The sequence below is a fragment of the Protomyctophum parallelum genome, assembly GCF_964188405.1.
Source record: "Protomyctophum parallelum genome assembly, chromosome: 11".
In the NCBI taxonomy this organism is placed as follows: Eukaryota; Metazoa; Chordata; class Actinopteri; order Myctophiformes; family Myctophidae; genus Protomyctophum; species Protomyctophum parallelum.
Genome location: NC_139707.1, coordinates 20,179,745 through 20,206,219, shown reverse-complemented (window position 1 = coordinate 20,206,219; position 26,475 = coordinate 20,179,745). Strand labels below are relative to the sequence as shown.

The following is a 26,475-nucleotide window of genomic DNA, read 5'->3' as shown; positions in this document are numbered from 1 at the left end:
ATCTATATAAGAAATACAGTTTTATCGATTTAGATATATTCTGGATCCCTTTTTAGTTTTTTAAAGAAAAATAAATCATTGATATGTGATGAAAAAAAAGGTATATAAACTGAATTAAAATATGTTATACAGTATAATTATTCTATTATTTATTCTAAATTGTCAATTGTTTTAAATGTATTTCATCTTGGAATATAGTGATATTAATACTAAATCATGATCAGAGTAATAGGTGTCTCTAACTTCAATTTCTGTAATAAATTATAATACTTTCACATTTGTTAAAATATACATGATCTAAAAACCGTCACAGCCAACCCGCCACTTTTGATGCGTATGCAAATAAAATACCAAATTGTGCCTGATTTGCTGGGACCAGAGTACATGGTGTGTATATGTATGACTAGCTCTCAATGATGACGTAAGACATATATGGTCATGTATGTAATCTGGTCCCAGCAAATCAGGCACAGATATATTACATACATGACCATATGTCTTACGTCATCATTGAGATTTAGTCATACATATACATATATATGTAATTTGTAAGTTGATTAGCGGTATACTGTGGTTACTTTGCGCCAAAAACGGTCCCAGCCAACCCGCCACTTTTGATGCGTATGCAAATAAAACAGCAAAATTGTGACTGATTTGCTGGGACCAGATTACATAAATGACCATATGTCTTACGTCATCATTGAGAGCTAGTCATACATATACACACCATGTACTCTGGTCCCAGCAAATCAGGCACAATTTGCTATTTTATTTTACTGATTATAGTATATGTATGACTAGCTCTAAATGATGACTTAAGAAATATGGTCATTTATGTAATCTGGTCCCAGCAAACCAGGCACAAATTTGCTGTTTTATTTGCATACGCATCAAGTGGCGGGTTGGCTGGGACGGTGCATACGGACCGGGCGAAATTATTACTTGCGCGCTCTGCTTGCGCAAGTAATGATCCTTAGTTACTGCATATGTCTCTGTGGCTCGAAGCATTTCATACTGGATTGTCCTAGCTGGGCACAGTTTGGCCGTCTTGTAGGTCAGCTCATTACAAATCTTTGGCTTGGTCATTTCATCAAATTAAATATTGTATTGCCAGTATACAATGGTTCCATTGTATTGGAAATCAAATTCCATAATAACCTCACGACAATTGCATTGACTGTGGCGTGTGTATGTGTATGTGTGCGTGTGCGTGTGCGTGTGCGTGTGTGTGTGCGTGTGCGTGCGTTGGCTATATATAGGTGACAACTTCTGCTTGGGGAGTGCCTGCACCCATATCTGCTTGCTTTCGGCTGTGGGGCCCAGGTTCTGGACATGTGCCTGTCCATCAGGCTGGACACTGGCTGCTGACCAGTTGACCTGCGTCAGAGGTAGGAATCCTGCCAAAAGAGAGAAAACACTCATCACTTGATTTGATGAGAAAGGACAAATGCAATTAATAAATTGATCTAGGGCAGGCCAATAGTTTATTTATCTCATTGTCAATTATCATTTTTTATAATATATATATATATCATCAAGTTCTGCTTTGTAATTCTTCTTGTTTTGTCCAGCTTAATGCTGATAAGAGGAGAATCTTAGAACGATTTGGACTCATATTTTGGATTAAACTAGGGACGTGTCAACAGTATCCCATTTTAGATTTCCGTGTAAAATCCTGTTTCAGTCATAAATATTAGGAATCATAAAAGCATGTCTTAGGTTTCATCAAGACAAGGGGCCTATAATCCAAAGTCCATGGAGTCGCCTTTAGGTCAGCAGCTTAAGCCATCTCAGGTTTCGGCTCATTCAAGCCAAGCAGAACGCATTCTCCCTGGAGGCCAATGGTTATCCAAGAATGAAAATGCCCCACAACCATCCATTGACTCTAATCGCTGATGACAAAGCAAATCAGATTGTGGAACAAACTTTCACCAGTCAATCCTCATTATAGATAAAAGGCTGTTTTCCTGGATTTAGTAAACCAGTGATCCCTCATTCCCAGTGGAGATCATACACTAAAGGTGACTTTTAGCCATAGATGAGGTTAAATCCAGGTGCGAGGAACATGCTTGTATAAATCCAGCTTGTGGCAACACAGAAGTGCCACTTTGATCTGCTGTGTAATCCCAAACATATTTAATGATTCGGTGACTGATTATTACACAATATTGCCATTGAAAAGCATATTGTTGATGTTCCCAAAGGTTACACAAATGTGTTTTTCTTCTCGATGGTTTGTATCAAAGTTGTTCATGTTGGTATTTTTTGTTTATTTTTCACTGAATCTGTTTCTTTGTTCCTGTCAGTTGAGGATCCATTCCTGGTGGTTGTAAGGGACAGTATGATCTACGGCATTTCCCTGAATCCAGATGAAAAGAGTAATGATGCAATGGTTGCTATTGTTGGCCTTCAGAATGGCTACGATGTCGACTTTGATGACAAGGAACAGACCATCTACTGGGTGGAGCACCCGGTGAGCCTAACCACCACAGCAGTAGTTCTCAAAATCGTTGTCAAGCACCCCATTATTATTGTCTCCACCAGGCCGAAGGCATGGGGGGAGAGTATGTTTTGCACTCCGTCCGTCCGTGTGTCCGTGTGTCCGTCCGTGTGTGTGTCCGTGAGCAGCTAATCTCGGCCACCGTTAACCCGGTCGATGCCAAATTTTGCACACACACTCCCTGGATGCCAACGATGAACCTCTGCCCCAAACTTTCCAGAACGGCCTGTTATAGCGCCACCAGGAGGCCGCTTTGTGCAAAACAAGTTTTTGCACAGTACACCTACAGATTTTGTCCAAACATCACGCAAATTGGTACACAGTCTCTCTATAGCCATTCAACAAAACGCGTCTTTCAGATTTCTCAGACTCCATCCTGATTGGTTAAGATTGGCTTCCAAAGTTCACAGGAGTGCTCAGTTTCAAACAAAATGCTGCAAATCATGAACACATCGCGTGATTTCCGTGAATTTGTGCACGCACATTCCCACTAGGCCGAGGAAGAAATGCCACATGAACAATTTCAACTCAGCCTCAAGGTGGCGCTATAACGGGCTGAAAAGTGTTTTACCTCTAACTGCACGGATCTGTGGATAACTTTGTATGCCAACTCCCTAGTTTACTTTTGTTGCCCTTCTATCCAACCACCAGATGAAGGCAAACTGCAATGTCCAACATTCCTATCCTGGTGGAGACCTGTGCCCAGAAGGGCACTTTTTCTAGTTTCATTATGTATTTGGCTGTGGACCCCCAACTGTAAAGAATTTCTTCCCCCCCCCTGAGACACTTACTCTATGCAGTAAAATCAGAGTGCTCATTTAACCATGACAGGGTCAATTTTGCACCAGAGTTAATTGAACTCTGTTCTGTGAACGTTACTGTGCACGGAACATATTCTAAAAATATATACATCAACTGTCCACTTTGTTCCCCAATCCCCAGGGTGAGATCCACAGGGTGAGGTCAGATGGCACCAACCGGACAGAATTTGCCCCTGCTGCCATCCTGGGCTCCCCCGTTGGCCTGGCTCTGGACTGGATAACTGAGAACCTGTACTACACCAACCCAGCGACACAGTCTATTGAGGTGAGAGAAACTGTGCTTGTCTTCTCAGCGGGTAAAGGACAACTGAAATGTTGAATGAAGCTGCCATTACTGAGCAGGCTTCTGTCGGTTCTATTTATCTGTGTGTGTGTGTGTGTGTGTGTGTGTGTGTGTGTGTGTGTGTGTGTGTGTGTGTGTGTGTGTGTGTGTGTGTGTGTGTGTGTGTGTGTGTGCGTGTGCGTGTGTGCATGTGTGCATGTGTGCGTGCGTGTGGTGCGCTTTGTGTGTTTTCACACGCTTGGCCAGGTTTTGAAGCTCAGAGGGGAAGTGCAATACCGGAAAACGCTCATCACAAATAACGGCTCTCCGACTGGCCCTGGCACACCTATTGGCATTGCAGTGGACCCGACACGTGGGTAAGCCCCATTTAACACAGCCCTGGCATGGACGCTCATCCCTACAGCCACTGAGCCCTGTCGGCCTCCTTAGCGCCATCTGCTCTTTCCCCAGAGAGAGAGAGCTCAGGCAGTGATACTGAACACCAGTATTGGACAAAGTACTTAACCCCAGTATAGTCAAAGTATAGATACTCCTGGTCAAATATTACTCCACTGCAAAGTGAAAAGTTATAGTGCCGGAATATTTTCTTTTAATAATACTTAAGTACAAAATCGTTAATGTCGGGCAGAAACCTTGTTTATATTGATATATTGTATCATCTTTGTAATGTTTTGTTTTGTATTTTTGTAAATGAGTATTCTGAGTATAATGTTCCTGAGTATTAATTTATCTGAGTTACAAATTGACGAATGAACACTATTCCCATCGTTAATTTGTTTCAGAAAACTCTACTGGACGGACCAGGGCACAGAGAGTGGCATCCCAGCCAAGGTGGGATCTGCAGACATGGATGGTTCCAACCCTGTCATCCTCTTCACTGGCAACATGCAGCACATTGAGTTTGTCACCCTGGATATCCAAGAGAATAAGCTGTACTGGGCCGTCACCGGCACTGGCGTGGTGAGCACATTCATACTTTTACTTTTGGCAAATAATGTGCCTCAAGACAGGTATTCACTGATGGATATGTCACTATTTAGCATTCATTGTTAAGGTTTTGAAAGTTACTTTTGAAATGTAATCACAATATCACATACATTCATATCACACACTGATTACTAGAATTGTAATATGTAATATAATCATTACCTCAGCAAAGAAATGTGACCTTATTTCACTTGATTACGTTTATATTACTTTCTATATTTAAGCCCGGATATGCGCATCCATATAAACAGACGTCTGACATTATGACACATACAGGTTGTCATGTTTTGATTGGTAACTGTAACTGATCGCAGTTCACTTGATCATTTCAACAACACAGATAGAGCGCGGGGATCCAGATGGGAGTGGCCGCATCACCGTAGTGGCCGGCCTGTCTCACCCGTGGGGCGTGGCTGTCTTTGAGGATTACCTCTACTTCTCCGACCGCGACTTTGAGGCCATAGAGCGCGTTGACAAAGCCACGGGTGCCAACAAGATTGTGTTGCGGGACAACGTTCTTGGACTGAGATCGCTGAAAGTTCACCACCGAGAGAGTAAGTGTTGCTGGACTGTGAGGAAGATGCTGCACATGTTGAAACGCAGCCGGTTCTATGTACCGCATGACTCACTGTCTTACTGTCTCTCTCTCTCTCTGCTTTCTCCTTTGTTGCGTCATATTCACGCTGCATCCTCAGCCCTCGCGGGGACATCCAACGGATGCAGTAACAACATTGGGGTTTGTGAGCAACTGTGTCTGCCGCGGCCCGCGGGTCTGTACACCTGTGCGTGTGCCACAGGTTTTCTAGTCAACGCTGACAATAGGACCTGCGCTCCATACCAGTCCTATGCGGTCATCTCCACTCTGTCTGCTATCAAAGGCTTCAGTCTGGAAGGGACAGATCATTCCGAGACCATGGTGCCTGTAGCTGGAAGAGGTGAGTGTGACTTCTAAAAGGCTGTTATTCCAGTAGGAGAGGACGTTCTACTAAATTAACACAGAGTTCTAACCTTTTATTGAGAGCATATAGCTGGCTGATTGCCATGTTTGAATTCATGCTAATGACCCGTTAATGGTCTTGCAGGCCGTAACGCGCTACACATTGATGTGCACATGGCGTCTGGCTTCATCTACTGGTGTGACTTCAGCATGACCGTGGCATCACAGAACGGCATCAGGCGAATCAAGCCAGATGGCTCAGGATTCCGTAGCGTGATTACATCTGGAATTGGACGTAATGGGATAAGAGGCATTGCTGTGGACTGGGCTGCAGGTACTCTATCAGCATGGCACTCTCATCCTCAAGCTGCTATAGAAGTGAATGAATACTAAAAAAAAATATTTTTATAACAAAATAACAAAAAGTGGGAAAATATATATTTGGTCCCTGGAAATATATTTAATGGTTTGTATTTGCATGGTATGTTACTTCATATACAGTAAGGGCATGAAATGCAATTTGTATTGATGAATTAAGATTTCATTGCTATTAAATGGTAGTATACTGTAGATAGATTTATGGTGCATAGGGCATAGCAGTGGTGTCTATTTTCTGGTTAAATTGATGATATACTATATCTAATAAGTATACCCTTTTTTGCGGTTTTCTTTTATTTGTTCACAGAATAAAATATGTTGTGGTCATGATTCACCAGAATCCTGGATGGCTTGATTCTAGGATTAATAATGAATTGTAATATAATTATATTATATAAATTAAATATTTTTGGAAATCTCTTTGGTAAAAATGAATGGGGTCTGGAACGATGGAACCAGAAAATGGCCACCACTGCTATGCCCTATTGACCAAGCTGATCTGTATTGGTGATCACCTCCCCCTTTTCAGCTGTGTCGGGCTCAGTTACACAGTCACGATGGGTTGCTGGATATTCATACTGATTTGTGCAATTGCAAATAATGCCAGTTACTCAACTTGGATATTGTTTTCACAGGAAACCTATATTTCACCAATGCGTTCCTGACTGAGACATATGTGGAAGTGGTCCGGCTGAATTTCACCTTCCGCAGGGTACTGTTGAAGACCCAAGTGGACATGCCCCGTCACATTGTGGTGGACCCCAAAAACCGCTATCTGTTCTGGTCGGACTATGGCCAGAATCCTAAGATTGAGCGGGCACTTTTGGATGGTACAAACCGCACCGTCCTAGTATCCTCTGGAATTATAACCCCAAGAGGCCTGGCCCTCGACCAGCAGACTGGCTACGTCTACTGGGTAGACGACTCCTTGGATATGATCGCTAGGGTCAGTCCCGAGGGTGGGGACACGGAGATCATTCGTTATGGCAGTCGCTACCCTACTCCATTTGGGATCACAGTGTTTGAGAATAGTATAATTTGGGTTGATAGGAACTTGAAGAAGGTGTTCCAGGCTAGCAAAGAACCAGGGAGCTCAGAGCCAGCTGCCGTGATCAGAGACAACATCAACATGCTAAGGGATGTCACTATCTTTGACCAGCGCACCCAGCCGACCTCGGCCCTGGAGCTCAACAACAACCCCTGCGTTGAGGGCAATGGCGGCTGTTCCCACTTCTGCTTTGCACTTCCGGGCAGCCCGACCAGGAAGTGCAGCTGCGCCTTCGGGAACCTGGCGGCAGACAACGAGAGCTGCGTCGTGTCACAGGACGATTACCTCATCTATACCACAGAGAGCACGGTGCGGAGCTTGCGTCTGGACCCCGAGGACCACGCTCTACCCTTCCCCGTGGTTAATGTGCCACGCACCTCGGTGGCGCTGGACTTTGACCTGACGGACAGGAGGGTCTACTTCACACAGAGCTCGGGAGCGGGCTCGGGCAGCATCAGCTACATCAGCCTGTCCTCTGTCACCTCGTCCCCTGTAGTGGTGGCCTCAGGTAAAACATAGGCCTTTAGTTTGAGGGGAGTGCACACTCACACTCACTCAGTGCACACTGTCGATCACTACTGTTTTCATCCACACATCCCCTAGGGCGCCCTCAGAGTTACTACAGGGGGGCTGCCAAATCGTTGTGTCATAGAACCCTTTTTTTTTTTTTTACATTAACCACTTCAACCCTAGCATCCCTATTCTGAGGGGAACGTGCTGCAAGACGTTGTGAGCTTGTAGATCTGCTATTTTCGACAAAGAAGTTTAGTGTAGTGGAAAAAGAGCAGACCGAGTACAGAGCCAAGTTTACTCATTATTTTGGGTTTAAGTACTTTAACAGTGATGTATGTAGATGTAGTGATCATGTAAAGCAACTTTGATGATTGCCACATTGCATATAAGTATGTCACACTGTATGTATACTATAGTATGTCACGCAAAAATAGACGATCTACAAGCTCAAAATGTGTCGCATTGCTTGTAGATCTGCTATTATGTCTATTTTTTTATTGGAATCCTGAAACGTAATTCTAATTATGTTAACGTTATGAACTTAAAAAAATAATACATAAAAAAGACAATAAAATGTAATACTAGTCATTAAGCCACTAATATAGACTGAAGTAATTAAAGCTGTTTGCATGTCATGTTTGGAATTGTAACAGCTGAAATCAATAATATATCAGTATTCCGATATTAACCTGGGGGCCGCATGTGGCCCCAGGTCTGCCAGTTGCCCATGTGTTCTAGATAGAAGGTCTAGACTAGAAGGTTTGTGGTGTTGACGGTGTTGCGTGTGATGCATATGTTTGGTACAGATCTCGGGGCTCCTGATGGTATAGCATATGACTGGATCAACAGAAGGATCTATTACAGCGACTACATCAACCAGAGCATCAGCTCCATGTCAGTCGATGGCTCTGAGAGGACAGTTATCGCTCATGTACCCAGGCCACGTGCCATTATGGTGGATCCTTGCCGGGGGTAAGACTGTAGTAACAGTATCAAAAGAATGGTTTTATCTTCCACTTCCAAAATGTAAGCATATTTCAAAACAGTATAATAGTACTGTACAGTATTGTCCTATATATTGTCCCAGTAATGGACTGGCATCTTGAAACAGTTCTTTCCCCTCTCCACAGCTATATGTACTGGACAGACTGGGGGACCCATGCAAAAATTGAGCGAGCCACTTTAGGAGGGAACTTCAGAACAGAGATCGTGAACAGCAGTCTGGTGTGGCCCAATGGCCTTACCCTAGACTACGAGGAACAGAGGCTGTACTGGGCAGATGCCAGCTTGTAAGATTTTAAACATTTCCATCACTATGCAGTATTTGTATTATTGTCTGGCAAATTTCTAAATCATTTAGTTAAATGCAGGGTTCACTGATTCTAGAGTCATTCATTTCCATGAAAAATTTATATTGTTATGATATAGATTTTTCTATATATATTCTAATATCAATATAACACCATTTCTGGCCTGTCACCAGGCAGAAGATTGAGCGCTGCTCTCTGACCGGGGCCGACCGGGAGGTCATAGTCGGCACCGCCATATATCCGTTCGCCGTGACCATGTACGGCCAGCACATCTACTGGACGGACTGGAACACTCGCAGCATCTACCGGGCCAACAAGCACGACGGCTCTGACCAGCGGGTGATGATCCAGAACCTGCCATCTCGACCCATGGACGTCCACGCTCTGGCCGGCAGGAAGCAGCAGCAGTGTGACAGTCCCTGTCAGCAGTTCAACGGAGGCTGCAGTCACATCTGTACACCAGGTGCGTACTGTATGTACAGCATGAGGGCTTCCCATGCATCATCTGCATGCTGTAACGCTAATGCACTTTGACTGTGGGTGTCCTATATGCAGTGGTGGGAAGTAAGTAAAAAGTAAGTATATTTACTTAAGTACTGTACTTGTACTTGTGTACTTGAGTATTGACAATTTCCAATACTTTTTCTTCTACTTCATTCTTCTGTACTACAGTTTTTTATTTTTTATTTTTCCACGACGGCCTCTCTGTGTCCTTATAATATGAAGCCAACCCACTCATACGGTTCTGTCCTACTCTTTATGAACCTGTTCAGGTCCCAATGGCGCCGAGTGTCAGTGTCCGTCAGAGGGGCGGTGGTACCTGGCCGACAGCAAGTACTGTATCCCTGACAATGGGACACGCTGCAGCGCGGCTCAGTTCACCTGTATGAACGGCCGCTGCATTCGAGCCCAGTGGAAATGTGACAACGACAATGACTGCGGGGATGGCAGTGATGAGCTGGAGAGAGTCTGTGGTAATGGATTTTGTGAACAACAAGAAACTTTCCTCTTGTTTGTCCTGTTTTTTTTTGCTTCTCTGTTTCTGTCTGCTATCCGCTTTTGTTTGGGTTTTTTCTTTATCCTTTTTACACAGAATTTATCTAGAATGTCACTGTTGATAAATTCAGAAATTCCAGATAGCCTCTGGCTACGTCTCCATGTTCCACGCCTCAGTCTGGGCTCTGATAATGCCTTTTAATCGCATTGAGACCCGAGGACGAGTCTACAAGTGTCTTCAAAATCATTTCTGTCTCAAGTTTTCTGACATTTACGGGTCATTAGCACCCGTAGAGTGGTGCGAAGCTCCCTCTGTCTGTCAAATAGAAATCAAAATACTCTGCTCTGCTCTTTTCTTTCTGAAATACTGTACCCTTGTCTTTACTGACACTAAAATGTTTCCGTTTCTCACTGTAACAAATCTCTTCTCCAGGACCCAAGGTTGATTTCAGCTCTTTTGGTGTGTATGCTTGCGTTTCACTAATCCAAAATTAAGTGACCTTTACTTTCCCCATAACAACTCAAATTAATGTTAACAAACTAATCTGATGTGCTCATATCTTGCATGCAGTCCCTCAAGTGGCATCGTCATTTATTGTCTTGTCAGGTAAAATGTTCATTGTGTACAGTAGTGTACATTAGTGTACATTAGCGTTGATCCAAATGTCAAATGTTCCTTTCCTACATTAAAAAAATATAAAATAATTGTATACATTTTAAAACAAACAAACAAATCTAGGAAATTGTGCGCTAAAATATCTGTTATTTTCACTGGTAGTAGTTAGGGTCCTGGGAAAACGTCTAATAATCTCTCTTTTGGGTCTCGACCTGAAAAGTTTGGGAACGACTGCCCTAGCTCACTGGTTCTCAAACATTTTCATCTCACGAACCCCTAAATTGATAGTTATTTGGGCATCGACCCCCATCTGATAGGATTTTGTTTTGTAATCTTTTCCCCATAAGAGAAGAGTACAAGTTTGTACATGCTTAAACATCACTCATCCAAAGACTAGGCTTTTTCTTTTTTTCCTTTTTTTCTATTGTGGTACTCAAGCAGACCTGCGGCTGTGACCCACTATGGGTGACGACCCACTGCTCTAACCTGCTTCTACTTGCCATATCTGTCTGGACGACTTGACGTTGTGTTTCATTGTGTTCTTTGATCGGCTGCAGCCTTCCACACCTGCGCGCCCACACTGTTCACGTGCGGGACGGGCCGATGCGTGCCGTACCACTACCGATGCGACCACTATGACGACTGCGGAGACAACAGCGACGAGCTGGGCTGTCTGTTCCGACCCTGCGACTCCAACACGGAGTTCGCCTGCAACAATGGACGCTGCATCGCCAAGGATGCCGTCTGCAACGGCATCAACAACTGCTACGACAACGGCACCTCGGACGAGCAGAACTGCCGTGAGTGACCCAGTGTTGTATTTTGGAGGGCCCTGATGGTGTCATAATGGTTCATTTTAAACTTGGTTGCATATTTAAAATAGCCGATCTACAAGCTCACGTGTCGCACTGCGACGCGTTGTGAGCTTGTAGATCTGCTATTTTCAGTATGCAACCAAGCATAAAATGACTACTGGATCTCTCTTCTCCACTGGTCTCAATCAATCAATCAATCAATCCATTTCAATCAGCTAAGCCGTTTTTGTTTTTTCCGCCATCTCAGCGGAGAGAACCTGCCTGCCCGAACACACAAAGTGTCAGTCCACCAACATCTGCATCCCGCGCTCCTACCTGTGTGACGGTGACAACGACTGTGGGGACATGAGTGACGAGAGCCCCACACACTGTGGTGAGTTGACCTGTGAGGTGTCTTTCTACTGTTACATCATTCCGACGAAAAGCTGGAGTGATTGTAAAAGAGCTTCTCTAAAATGGGTTAGCATTAAACAAGTGGGCAGACATCAAAGGCAAAGAGTGAAGTGAATTAAGCAATGTTAAGTTCTTAAAACTTCACGTTTGCTTCCGTATTAGGGTGAACAAATGTTTTGCCGCCGAAACCGGGTACCTTGAATGCATGTGCACGTCCGTGCATGGGCACGCCCATTCATGCACGTTATTGGTCATGCACATGCACGCTCACACACCGGCACATGTATACGGACATTTGCATACAGGCAATGACTGATTGACACACAACAGTGTTGAATTTGGTATCCAATGCAAACATTACTCATGTTTTCGATTGGCTAGGTTAGCATGTACAGATTATACACAAACAGAACATGATAAACTGCTGAAAACAACTATTATTATTTGTAATTGTGACGAAAACCGGGACAATTTTGTAGTGAATGTTGAAAACCAGCACATTTGCGACACACAGCTTGAAGTCAGGACAATCCCAACCAAACCAGGACTCCTCGTCACCCTCTCTCTCTTTCTCTCTCTCTCTCACACACACACACACACACACAAACACACACACACAGCCACTTCCACGTGTTCCCCGGCTGAGTTCCGTTGCTCCAGTGGCCGCTGCATCCCCACCCACTGGTACTGTGACGGAGGGTCCGACTGCACCGACGGCTCTGATGAGCCCTCCTCCTGCAGTGAGTAGTAACAGACACAACACATCCCACCCCCCACACCCTCCTCCTGCAGTGAGTAGTAACAGACACAACACATCCCACCCCCCACACCCTCCTCCTGCAGTGAGTAGTAACAGACACAACACAGCCCACCCCCACACCCTCCTCCTGCAGTGAGTAGTAACAGACACAACACAGCCCACCCCCCACACCCTCCTCCTGCAGTGAGTAGTAACAGACACAACACATCCCACCCCCCACACCCTCCTCCTGCAGTGAGTAGTAACAGACACAACACAGCCCACCCCCCACACCCTCCTCCTGCAGTGAGTAGTAACAGACACAACACATCCCACCCCCCACACCCTCCTCCTGCAGTGAGTAGTAACAGACACAACACATCCCACCCCCACACCCTCCTCCTGCAGTGAGTAGTAACAGACACAACACATCCCACCCCCCACACCCTCCTCCTGCAGTGAGTAGTAACAGACACAACACATCCCACCCCAACACCATTATGTAGTAACAGACACAACACATCCCACCCTCCTCCTGCAGTGAGTAGTAACAGACACAACACATCCCACCCCCACACCATTATGAACCGCCGGGCTTTGTGCGTCTTCGTCTATTGCTATTATGAGTTTTGTGTCTGAGTCTGTCTGTGAGCCTGTGAGAGGGATGTACCAGAGATTGTGAGTCAGTGGTGTATGTCTTTGTCAGGGATGTGGTCAGTCAGGCCTCCTATTGTCTGCCGCATTCCTCCACGGTGACGCCCCCCAGTCTCCTCTGACAAACAACCCCTCCCCCTCCCCCTTTGTCCCCCCCAGGGGTTACTGAGGCGCACGTTTGGCCTTTGTTTAGTCAGCGCACCGCGCATGGGAATGTGGCGTTACCATGACTATTTTGAAAGCCTGCCTAGTTTTGAATTGTGTCTCGGTTATCATTTTAGGAACAACAGGGATTAAGTAATGTAACCGAGAGCCAAGAGGTGACTGCATAATGCAAACATTTGAATATTGAATATGCATAGTACACACAAGTTCCTCAGTCACAGTGGTGTTGAGCTATGTACAGTTAATGATCATGACATAGTATGCTTCATGCCCCCCCCCCCCCCCCCCCAGCCACTATGATCAGAACCTGCAACCCAGAACAGTTCCGCTGTGACGACGGCAGGTGCATCGCTAAATCCTGGATCTGCGACGGAGACAACGACTGTGGAGACATGAGTGATGAAGACGAGAGACACGACTGTGGTAGGGGTTCCCTCACTTAATTATCTCCAGCCCCCCCCCCCCCCCCCCCGCGTCATCTGGCTCTTGTTATTATACATCCTTTTCTCTATCTTCTTCCCTTTGTCTACTTCCTCCCCTCATAGGTTAACTTGTCCCCCATCTTCTCCTCTTCCCCCCTCCTTGCTAGTCCCCTTCTCCTCTCCTCTTTCAGGACACTGGTGAATCAAGATGCCTACTGGTGGGGAAGTAATTTTAGAGCAGTGGTTCTCAAAGTGGGGTACGGTGACCTCCAGAGGTCCTTGGGGGGGTTTCAGAGGGTCCCCAGCAAAATGAGGAACAGATTAACCATTTAAGTCCTAGTTTACACTTCATGAAAATTAATTAGATGTGACGCGGCTAGATCTGCTATTTTTGCTCTATCTGAACAGTTCATTTATGATTTGGTTTGCCTATTACATGTGCAAAATATAGAAGCCAGATTGAAATTGGTTAATTTCACCAGCTAGAAGGTAGTCTAATGAATGTCCCGGTAAGGCCCAGGCCGTAGCGTAACGGTCTGGGCACCGGACTGGTGATCCAGTCGCGGTGTGCCGCGGGTTCGACTCCCGGACCCGACACGGCCTTTACCGCATGTCATCCCCCCATCTCTCTCCCGTTTCCTGTCAGCCTACTTTCTATCCCTTAAAAAAAAAAAAAAAATCAATAAAGGCGTAAGCCGCAAAAAAATATCTTACAAAAAAAAAAATGAATGTCCCGGTAAATGTAAAAATAAATATTACTTTTCAGATCATTGATTGCTTAATTGATTAATTGAATACCTAATTAACATGACTATTAACAGACTAGTACATATAGTACATTCATAGGTAATACTAAAAGGATGACATAAAAAGCCCCATAAGTTTCACTCTCCTCACCTACAGTATAGACAGTTGTAGAAGTGTGTACTAGATCTAATCTAAGAATAAACATGGGGGTCCCTGGCACCAAATGGGGGTCCACAGCCTAATATCTATCGACTTGGGTGTACTTTATGTAGGACCTCAGTGGTCAACAAGTCCCCAGGTTATCCTTTCTAAATGTCTAACAGTACCTTCTGCTGTATACATTTCTGACTAATAAAGTATTCAATCAATCAATCCTTGACATGAAAATGTTTGAGAACCACTGTTTTAGAGTGGGGTAGACGGTGCCTAGCATCTCTGGCTCCCATAGATGTGTCTCCCGCCAGAGTCCTAAGGAGTTAGCATTCCTGATTTCTCCTGCCTCACTCGCTACTTTGTGCGCGTCTCCTTTCCCCTGGCTTCCTGGCTCTGGGTGGATCAAGACTCTTATGTCATGTCTCACCAATGTGGGATTCCAACAATACGATGCCCAGAGCAGAAGGCTTGTGCTCCCCGCTGAGACTCACTTCAATCTGCGTGCGTGCGTGCGTGCGTGCGTGCGTGCGTGCGTGCGTGCGTGCGTGTGCGTGCATGCGTGTGTGTGTGCGTGTGTGTGTGTGTGTGTTTTGAGGGGTTTGTACACACGTCTGGAATCACTGGACTATGAAACATCTAGGGTGATACAGTACATGGAAAACAGCCTACCTACAAGCTCACAATGCATTGCAGTGCGATACGTTGTGAGCGCCTATTTTCAATATGCACCAAAAACAAAAAAAGCAGGCCTTTAACGTAACTCCTCCTGCTGTGCTTGGCACCACGCCTGTCCCCCTCTCAGCCAATCGCACGTGCACAGCTGCTGAGTTCACCTGTGTTAACAACGAGCCACCTCAGCGGAAATGCATCCCTCATGACTGGGTGTGTGACGGAGACGCGGACTGCGCGGACGCGTTGGACGAGCATCAGAACTGCTCGCGGCGATCCTGCGGCCCCAATGATTTCAGCTGCAGCAACGGCCTCTGCATACGCAGCTCCTACAGGTCAGAGAAATGTGGACCCAACATGGACAAACTGAATATTATAATACAGGAGAACACTTGCAATATATGTTATTTATAGTCATACGGTGTCAACTTTTTCATTGAAACAAAAGTTATTTTTTATATAATCTTTCACTGGTATATTTTTCATGATAATCATTCCACATAATGTGTTTTGACAACTTCTCTAAACACAATTTTTATTTTATTATAATTTGTATTCATGATTGTCTGCTGTTGCCAAAAAGACTTCTAAAAGTAATACACTGTCGTAGGACAGACAGTTCTTACTCTTTGAGAATGATTGTCATGCCTGGCATTCGCAGTGCTTCTTCCTGTAGTGTATATAAATAAAAACACTGTGAAAATGATCTCCCGACGACAAGGTGTGACCGACGCAATGACTGTGGCGACAGCAGTGACGAGCGTGGCTGTACCTACCAGCCATGCCAGCAGCACCAGTTCACCTGCCAGAACGGCCGCTGTGTGTCACAGGACTTTGTCTGCGACGGAGACAATGACTGTGGCGACGAGTCTGACGAGCTGGATCACCTGTGCCGCACGCCACCACCCACCTGCCCCCCTGCACAGTTCAGGTGTGACAACGGACACTGTGTCCCTCTCAGCAAGGTGTGTGACAGGAACGACGACTGCACAGACAACAGTGACGAGAAGGGATGTGGTGAGTGTGTGACAGCCACACAGGCAATGGTTAGTGCGATTGGGGGTTGACTGGAGGGAGCTTCTCAAACTCCCCTCTCGAGAGGGTGTGAAGAAATTGCAGCCAAAACATGGTGACAGAGAAAAATAGACACACTTGTTGAATCAACCTGCAATTTTTTGCCATGCAGTGATTGGTTCATTGCTACAGTGTACAGTATGTGAAACATAGCAATGCCACACAAGACAAAACCATATTGTTTTATGATTGGGTTAGGATGTAGGAAAGTACAACAAATGGTAAGCAATCTGACAGGAAATGAAGGTAGCAGTATCTCTGCAGTGAGGTCACTGATGTGGTGAACAAATTATGGTAGTAAAATAAATGATCAATAAATAAATGTCAAGCTTTACAACATAGCTCTTCTCTGCATTATTGTCCTGCTAGGTATCAATGAGTGCACAGACCCCTCCGCACATCGCTGTGACCACGACTGCACCGACACGCCCACCAGCTTCATCTGCACCTGCCGCCGCGGTTACCGCCTCATGTCTGACGGCGAGACCTGCGACGACGTCAACGAGTGCGGCGAGACGCCTGGCGTGTGCAGCCAGGAGTGCGAGAACACGATGGGCTCCTACATGTGCAAGTGTGCCCCCGGGTACCTCCGAGAGCCGGACGGACGCAGCTGCCGCCAGAACAGCGGCATCGAACCCTACCTCATCTTCAGCAACCAGTACTACCTGCGGAACCTGTCGACGGACGGGGAGGCCTACTCGCTGATCCTGCAGGGCCTGACTGGCGTCGTGGCCTTGGACTTTGACCGCGTGGACAAGCGCCTGTACTGGATCGACGTGAGCCGCCGCGTGATAGAGAGGATGTCCTACAACGGCAGCAACAGGGAGGTTGTGGTCAATGGCGTGCTGTACGGCGAGGGCCTGGCTGTTGACTGGGTGGCCAGGAAACTGTACTGGGTGGACAGCTTCTTGGATTGCCTCAAGGTGTCTGAGCTGGACGGGCGCTTTGTGAGGAAGCTGGCTGAGCATTGTGTGGATGACAATAACACCTACTGCTTTGAGCACCCCAGGGCCATTGTCTTGCACCCCAAATATGGGTGGGTAGAAGGCATTTTATTATCCTTTTTACTGTACTGTTGATTTCCATACAGGGTTAAGGACTGTGTTGTTGTTGTTGTTGTGAGTAGATATCACATAATATGATGTAATTTTCTTGGATTCCTGTCAGATATGTGTACTGGACTGACTGGGGAGACAAAGCCTTCATAGGTCGTGTTGGAATGGATGGAACTAGCAAGGCAGCCATAATCACCACCAAGTTGGCGTGGCCTAACGGGATAACCATTGACTATACTAATGACAAGCTCTACTGGGCTGACGCACATCTCAATTACATTGAGTGAGTAGAACGATGTCTGTCATGCTGGCATACATTTGGCACAGCTGTTCGTTCGCGGCGAATGAAATTAATTTCCAACATACCCTTGACTTTTCCCAGGTACTCAGACTTGGACGGCCACCACAGACACGCGGTGTACGACGGAACTTTGCCACACCCCTTTGCTCTGACGGTGTTCGAGGAGACTGTGTACTGGACTGACTGGAACACACGCACGGTGGAGAAAGGCAACAAATACGACGGCTCTGAGCGCCAGTCTCTAGTCAACACCACGCACAGACCCTTCGACATCCACGTGTGCCACCCCTACAGACAGCCTTTTCGTGAGTTTTCCACTATTCAAGAGCTCATTTCCTACCATCACTGTTAGATCCCCAGTTTGCGCCGAGATCTCTTATCACCTGTGTATCCTGATGTATCCTGCCTCTTAAGTCCCGTTAAGTGTTTTATCAGCGGTTGCACAATGCCAGGCTTGTGCTTGCCCAGCTGTGCTGAATGGGATTTGTTTGACCCCTGTGACCTCTCTCTCGTGACAGTGACCAATCCCTGTGCGGTGAACAATGGAGGCTGCTCCCACCTGTGTCTGATCAGTCATGGTGGACAGGATCACACCTGCGAGTGCCCAGACCACTTTCTGACTGTCCAGCAAGGGGGCGTGACCAGATGCCTTCCCATGTGCACCAGCACTCAGTACCGATGTGCTAACAATGAGCGGTTTGTACAGCTTCCTTTGCACTGTACCATTACTTTATACCTTGTGATCTCATTGACTTACTTGAATATCAAGCTACTTTTACTGTTAAAGGAATATTTCACTTTCAAAAAAACTTTTGGTCATTTCATCGTCTTATGTGAACACCCAGACAGTTTTTAAGTTGTTTGATTCAGTATTTAGATATTTGATATTCATTTTAGCTGCCCCACCCCCTCCCTATACAAACCCATTGTAACTTCTAACTCCATTTTAACCATGATAGATTCGTCAAAAACACCTGTCCTTTTTTCTGGTGACTGATATTGTCCTTCTAATACGTTCTTTTTCATTTACTGTGTTAATTTATTTTTAAATATTGTTTGGATTCTTTAGTCTCTTCGTTATTTTCTAAAAACAATATTTAAAAATAAATAAGTTTTTTTTTAAAGTGAAATATCCCTTTAAAAGCCTCACCCAGTAGCTTTTAGAAAGGTATAATGGTAGCCTTTGCCAGAGATGGGCAACTAAAGACTGGGCCTTTAGATCCAAATTGAATCATTTCAAACACGGTTTGCATTTTCTAGAAAGGTTTAAAAAGTCCTAACTATTTCTTCAGATCATCAGAGACTTTAATAGGCAAAGAATCCTCTGGTTTCATGGAAATATAACTTATAATTACTTTCACATCAACAGGTGCATATCTATCTGGTGGAAATGTGACGGCGAGAGGGACTGCAGAGATGGCTCAGATGAGCCCTCTACCTGTCCCCCGCGGCACTGCAGGCTGGGACACTTCCAGTGTAATGATGGCAACTGCACCAGCCCACACTTCCTGTGCAACAGCAACCACGACTGCCCAGACGGATCTGATGAAGACTCTGTGCTGTGTGGTGGGTCATCTTCTTTCATTATTTTGTTTATATACAGTATTATTGAAATTATTTTATTAGGAATAACCCCTTGATACAGGATCTAGTTTTTGAGGACAATACAATTAGACAAAACAATTAGCAGATAAAAATAAAAAAATGAAACAAAGTATGGTACAGTATGGTACATTATACTTTGTTTCTTTAACAACTTTAACAAGGCTATAAACTATTTTGTATGACGAATAGCTAAATTAGCCGATTTACAATGTCATAATTATTGAAATGCGTCTGTTTGGACAAAAGTGATCCTCACAGTGGTAAATCAGATATCACAGGTCAGCCAGTGCAGACAGTCTGGTGGTTCTTGTTAGGTGAGCTAGCTTGTCGTTCCCCACAGCTACCCACCAGTGTGAGAGCCACCAGTGGCAGTGCTCCAACAAGCGGTGCATCCCGGAGGCGTGGCAGTGTGACGGTGAGGACGACTGTGGCGACGGTTCTGACGAGGACTCCTCCCACTGCTCCAGCAGGACCTGTCGCCCCGGACAGTTCAAGTGCCGCAACGGACATTGCATCCCCCAGGCTTGGAAATGTGATGCTGAGGACGATTGCTTGGATAACTCTGATGAACCATTGGAGGAGTGCAGTGAGTGACACGCACACACACATAGCCTACACGCACAGGCACGCACACACACATGCATCACTTTTGTTAATAATTATAATGACAGGGTTTTTTTACGCTAATGGAAACTGTACGATAAGGATTACCATCTGCAAGATCTAATGACTTTTATCAGATACAGTATACGTACCGGTATATTATATTACGCATTGCTTTTATTGCTACTGTTTTCCACATATTTCTAACCATTTGTAACGTATTTATTGTTCTTCTACAGTGGGACCGGAATATCGCTGTGACAATCATACACAGTTTGACTGCAGATCGAACTACCGCTGTGTCCCGCGGTGGTCCGTGTGCAACGGACACAACGACTGCTTCGACAACAGCGACGAACAGGGCTGTGGTGAGACCTCCCCATTTTTTAACATTACCGTTTATTATTAGGAACCAATGTTACCCCACTAGGCGTTGTGAAGCTGATTGTACAGTTGGGGCGTGGGGCTGACTGAAAGGATACAAGTCTATTTTGTACCAGGTCTATGTTCCCAGTGAGTGAAGGGCAATTAGCCAACACCTCAGCCTCCTGTGGAACATTACAGTACGATGGGGTTAGTGGGAGGCTGTGATGGAGGGGATCTCATCACACACTCCCACCACCACCATTCACCTCGCTCCCACAGATTTATGAGCTGTCTGGGTACATGGGTCAGTGTGTGTGTGTGTGTGTGTGTGTGTGTTGTTCTGTCCTTGTGTGGGGGCAGGGTTCACACAAGGCTCTTTGTACTTTGCAAGGAGATCCACACGCACACCCACGCACGCACGCGTGCACGCACGCACGCACGCACACACACACACACACACACACACACACACACACACACACACACACACACACACATCGTCCTCCTCCCCTCTCTTATCAGAGGCCCTCACTCCATTAGTGCCATCCCCGCGCAGGAGGGGAGATCCGCGCTAATCTGCCCGTAAGAATGCGTCAGCAGGGCCAGGTGGAGGGCTAGGAGGCTATCTCTGACCCCCAGCACGGTGTGGTAGAGATAGCTCAGTCCTCCACTCTCCTCCGCTCCTCTCTGCGCTCCCTCATGTCTCGTCTCCCACTCTCCTCCCCCTGCAGTGCATAGACACAGGCTGGCATGGAGAGAGTTTACACATCCATCTTAGGCAGGCTGTTTTCCTGCTGATGTAATCTCTGCCGTTTTAATTAAAAAGGCATGTAATAACAGGACAATACTACATTGGTTTTCATCACACCACACGGTGTTGTGATAACTTGGTGTTCGTTTGACTCAGAGGGTGTCCGAATTGACCCCAATGGACCTGAAACGCTGAGGAGTTTGACGTGCATATTAAAGACCAGGTGATACAGTGTGAGTTCGATCCATCCGTCACGCCACCATATATGGCCGTCTGTGTCAGGCATGCCCAAATATGGAGTGTTGTGATGTCAGAACAGGCCAGCTCCATATATGGACCCTGTCCAGAGCCCGGGCAGAGGCATTTTGTGACGGTTCTGGGCAACCGTGGGTCGGACTGACTTGGCACCGGGCACTGCACTCCCTGCGGGGGTGTGGAATTTGAAGTCGGTGGGGCGATAATAAAAGTTTGAGACCAGATATAATCATTAGAGAAAGTTTATGCATGTACACAACTACACATAGTACATGCATAAACTTTCCCTAATAATTATATCTAGTTTCAGTATTTATTTATGATGTATTTTCTCTATTATTAAGGTTACTAGAGTGGTGCCCGTGTTGTGATGTCAGAACAGGCTAGATCCATATATGGAGAGATAGGGGTGATCAGGTCCAGAGCCCGGGTAGAGGCTTCTGTGCTGGTTCTGGACATTGGACAACCAGAAATGCAGAGTACCCGTTCCACCAATCTGTCTGTGTCCTATTACTTACTATTTAATTTCGAGAATAAATAAAACTTGAATGACTGAATATGGAGATTTCTGTATGTCTCTCTCTCTCTGTCCCTTTATTCCTATTATGGAGTTCTGTGTCAGTCATGCCCAAATATGGAGTGTTGTGATGTCAGAATAGGCCAGCTCCATATATGGACCCTGGGCAGGGGCCCTGTCCAGAGCCCGGGCAGAGGCCTTTTGTGACGGTTCTGGACAACCGTGGCTCTGACCGACTCGACACCAGGCACTGCACTCCCTGCGGGGGTGCGGAAAGTGTGTGTCGAATTTGAAGTTGGTGGGGCGAACGGTTCTCGAGTTACATGGATTACACACGTACAGACAGAGAGAGAGAGACATGTTAATCTGGGGACCCCCCCAAAATAATGTATTAGGTCATCGTCTGGGAATGCCCATATATGGACCTTTTTTTTATTGACATTTTCAGGCCTGAAATAACAGAGTTTCTTAATACGGCACAGTTGAGAACCAAGAGTTAAACTATTAAGCTGGTGTCAGTGAGGTCAGATGTAGAGTTGCTGGCCGGCTCCATATATTAAAGAAATAAAGGTCTCAGGTTGCCCTGGATTTTCTAATGGCTCAGAGGCGTGGTGAGACACGACTCGCAGTGGAGTGTCTCCAACCCTCTCAGACATTATAAAATGCAAGGTACCCTGGCACCTCGCGTGGCTTATTGCTTTTCTAAAATAGTTACAAAAATAGCAATATTAATAACATCGTGAAACTATTCCTAATTCACAAAATTGGTTTCATAGTAATCTGCGCCCTACAGTCGCAATTACTTGCTTGAGTTTAGGAGAAAGTTCAGTGTTCATATGAGATGATTCTCGTATAGAGCGCCGAAGTCCTGCCGTCACTGTCAGTAGAGGGCGTCAATCCACAGGATATGAAGTATCGACTGAAAGTGGAAATGTACAATATACCCAAAGAGTGACAATATAAGCGTTATAAACGAGTCAAACAACCCAGAGACTACATTTCCGGGTAGGGGGGTGGCTGCATCTGCCCGTCGCACAACAGAAACTGAATGTTAATTACGTTTTATTTTATTTTATTGATATTTAATGTTTTGTGGTTAGTACGAGTCGAGTCACCACCAGCTGAGCTTACGTCAACGAGGAATCTCAGGAACGCAGTGTGTTGACAGACAGCTGGGCGTGACGTATATTATTACATCATATGTAGTTTCAAGGCTTTTGCGGCGACATTAATTCCATTTTCTCCAGAAACTGGCTGTATCAAATATGAATGGACATCATTAACGACGCACAGCCACTCCCCTGACAGAAAGGCCGGGGGTGGTATTTTTCAAACACAGTTCTTATATGAAGCGACCTAAAATCGCCCTATGGTGATTTCACTGCAAATAAAAAAATACATGTGTATTGGCGCCCTCTACTGAAAGTGACGTCAGAATTCGGTGCTCTATTCTATTAGCCTGGTTAATAAACCAGACTAATATCGCACGGATCCGCGGGATATTAGTCTGGGGAGGCTCAGCTTGGATTTCATTTTCAGGGAAACATTTTCTCTTTGACGCAATTGGTCAGAGCTACTGTCAGTCAAAGGTCTCAAGCATTGAACGTCACTGTACCAAAGCCCGCCCATATTGCATACCGTGTCCCTATTGGAGGCCACATTCTCTGGAGTAGGAAATGGGCGTAAAATTGAGCCTCTCCAGACCGAAATCCGCCGGTAGGCAATTTTTTTTTGCCAACGGCTGATTCGGTCTGGTTTATTAACCAGGCTACTATTCTATAGCTTCGAAAATAAATCCCAAGAAAACTGAATGGAGTGATCCAGTGATTCATTTTCTCCATTTTCTACATGTTATAATTATGTTATTTAATTATTCAGTTGCAGTCTGATCAACTCATTGGGGTTAAGTTATTAGCAATTTAAGCAAAATTATATCTTTAATGCCATGAGTGTCATTACCTTGGGCATGCGTGTGTGCGTGCGTGCGTGCGTGCATGCGTACGTACGTACGGGCAGTTCAGAACGACCAGATATTTGTAACGTCACCATAATACTCAGTCAATGATGCTATCCAGGTGCAAACATTTTCCATGGCAAATGTTTGGGTTAATCAGTACATTGGTTTGTTTGTTAGTTGAAGTACTGTACCTAATGCACCTCCTTGTCTGCCCTTCTTCCAGAGGAGCTGGCCTGTGACCCTGTTGGAGACTTCCGCTGTGACAACCACCAGTGTATCCCGATGAGATGGAAGTGTGATGGGGACAATGATTGTGGGGACAACTCAGATGAGCAGAGCTGCAGTGAGTCTTCTCCACACTTAACTGACCAATCGGCAAAATCATCATTACTCACTGCTTTGTACTGCTAGTATTATTATTTTTATTGATAAATGAATTCGAAGTCTGAGTACTGATGGATGTGTTCAATATATCGTAAAAGAGAGTTCTGTCTCAATGTGTTTTTACTGGTTAAATAAAGGTTCAATAAATTATGCAATGCTTAGTTTGTAGGACATTAGACCTGTCTTGTGGGAAATACCCACATTCCTGACATCCAAATAACACAATTCACAGCTGTATATATTATTTTCACATAGTCCAAGTGCCTGTTAAGTGTGGGATTTTAACTTGGGTCTAGTAGTCATCAAAATGAAATAAGGGTGTCGATGGCAAAGAATGGCCCCACTATTGTTTTATCAGATGGCAGGGAGGGTTCTTGTAAAAGACTCAACACTTCTGCCCTCAGTGCAGCCCAGTGAGAGGCATGCCTTATCAGCTGCTAGAGAAACAGGCTGTCCTCAGCATGTCAAGAAGAGGGAGTGAGTCACCCCGTGCCCTGGAGAATTTAAACATGTTTAACAACATTGCTAATGAGCATAATGATGCTTTTCATAGGAGAATCAATGTCTGGGTCTAAATCATAATGTTTCATGGTGGAACTGTGCTGCCACTCCCAAACTATGTAGGTGAGCTCACTGCAGAGAAACAAGTTGTTTACTGCTTGAAGAAATGCAGTGCAGCCTAGAGAGCGTGTGTGCTGAATGCTACAATACAGGTTTCATGTCTGTTGTCTCCCTCTTTCGACGGATTTAATTGCAACAATGTACAAACTTCAGTCCAACACAGATTCTGACATGAACCAGTAGGTGTCCTTCCTACCTGACACCAGGTTTGAAGAAGACCTCCAACCACTGCAGATTTGTTAGTTATATTGTATTAACAATAAGATACTTTAAATGAAGAAATAACGGATTGTAGCTTTAAACTCTCCCATGGTAGACAGTAGCCTATAGTAGTTTTACAGAATAAACTATATACTGTATACACTATATTATATTTTCATAACGTGAATTGTTTTTTATTCTTGCTTTGCCAACCTCAATATTTATACACACATCCTGCACAGTAGGTAAATACACATACAAAGATATTTAGATGAAGCACAGCAACTGCAAGCACCTCAAAGGGTGCTATTTACTTTATCTTCAACTGATTATTGTTGCTCACTAAGTTACTATTCTTAATTATTTCTTTGTTATTGCTGCTACAATGTTGAGAAATCAACACCAAACAATTGTACACCTGTGTGCTCTTAAATACGTGATAAAATGTGAAATTGCTGTTTTCCCTCAGCTCCCCGCATGTGCACAGAGAGCGAGTTTCGCTGTGATAATCTGCACTGCATTCCCGACCGCTGGGTCTGTGACCATGACAACGACTGTGAGGACAACTCGGATGAAAGGGACTGTGGTAAGTGCATGGAGGCTTTTTGTTGTGCGGTGTATGGGAGTAACAGAGGGCTGCACTATAAGCATAGAAGTCATAAAATGTCACAGTTTGACCCAGACACACAGGACTCCCAATGTTCACATTTTCAGTCAAACTCATGGTATACGTATGGCCCGAGATCGGGAACAAATTGAATGTTCTTTACTGTTCACATGCCTAATTTACTAACTACCTAATTTATTAGATGCACACCGTTGTCGCTGACCGAAAATACCACTATTTTTGGTGTGAAACAACTATAACTATAACAAGTCCCTTCTAATCCAGAATTTCCACGAGTGAAGCTCACCAGATTATCATGCAAGGTATTACACGTTATTGTTGGATTCATTGCGTTGCAGAGCTGAGGACATGTCACCCAGGCTACTTCCAGTGTGTAAGTGGACACTGTATCGCTGAACGCTTCCAATGTGATGGCAATGCAGACTGTTTGGACTACACAGATGAGGTGTCATGTCGTAAGTCCCTCTAATCTTTTGAAATCCATTCTGTATTTGACTTGGATCCAGTCATGGAGAACTGGCATGAGTTTAGCAGGTTTTAGTGAGTAGCTTAGCCGTAAACATTTGTGTTTTATCATTCTCTGTAACATGTTGCCGTCACAGAATATGGGTCTGTTTGTTTGTTTTTTTAGCAACCCGCTTTCCCAATGGCACATACTGCCCTCCGTTCATGTTTGAGTGTAAGAACCACGTGTGCATCCAGCCTCACTGGAAATGTGACGGAGACAACGACTGTGGAGATCATTCAGACGAGGAGCTCCACCTCTGCTGTAAGTAAGAACCACCTGTCGTAGATTATCTTTAGACTCATAATCAAAGTAATTAAGAAATACACAGGGCAATGAGTGGACTGAAACAATGATACATTTATTACGAAGACTGGTCTGTACCAGCCCAAGGAGGGGCACGAATGCAAGCCTCCTGAGCCCTCTCCATTGCTCTCTCTTATACACACATGAGAGTAGAAAATACATTGAAGGTGTGGTCAGTAGTGGTCAAACATGGTGAGACA

The 26,475-nt window shown here is 45.1% G+C and overlaps 1 protein-coding gene across 1 annotated transcript in view; it reads left to right on the top strand.

Moving 5' to 3' along the window:
- Positions 1–26,475, top strand: part of lrp2a (low density lipoprotein receptor-related protein 2a) — a gene marked incomplete at its 5' end in the record, with an annotated part of 69,292 nt that overhangs the window by 28,884 nt on the left and 13,933 nt on the right. The window contains 31 exon segments of the mRNA XM_083777487.1: positions 1,260–1,388; positions 2,307–2,473; positions 3,443–3,586; positions 3,851–3,960; positions 4,387–4,564; positions 4,932–5,145; positions 5,287–5,526; positions 5,674–5,862; positions 6,542–7,462; positions 8,274–8,439; positions 8,598–8,756; positions 8,951–9,240; positions 9,551–9,786; positions 9,788–9,797; positions 10,947–11,189; positions 11,452–11,577; positions 12,218–12,337; positions 13,447–13,578; positions 15,280–15,481; positions 15,868–16,163; positions 16,590–17,256; positions 17,388–17,558; positions 17,658–17,881; positions 18,095–18,272; positions 18,946–19,142; positions 19,522–19,767; positions 20,024–20,152; positions 23,854–23,973; positions 25,306–25,422; positions 25,803–25,919; positions 26,096–26,233. Of these exon segments, the coding sequence (XP_083633613.1) occupies positions 1,260–1,388; positions 2,307–2,473; positions 3,443–3,586; positions 3,851–3,960; positions 4,387–4,564; positions 4,932–5,145; positions 5,287–5,526; positions 5,674–5,862; positions 6,542–7,462; positions 8,274–8,439; positions 8,598–8,756; positions 8,951–9,240; positions 9,551–9,786; positions 9,788–9,797; positions 10,947–11,189; positions 11,452–11,577; positions 12,218–12,337; positions 13,447–13,578; positions 15,280–15,481; positions 15,868–16,163; positions 16,590–17,256; positions 17,388–17,558; positions 17,658–17,881; positions 18,095–18,272; positions 18,946–19,142; positions 19,522–19,767; positions 20,024–20,152; positions 23,854–23,973; positions 25,306–25,422; positions 25,803–25,919; positions 26,096–26,233 (6,576 nt within the window).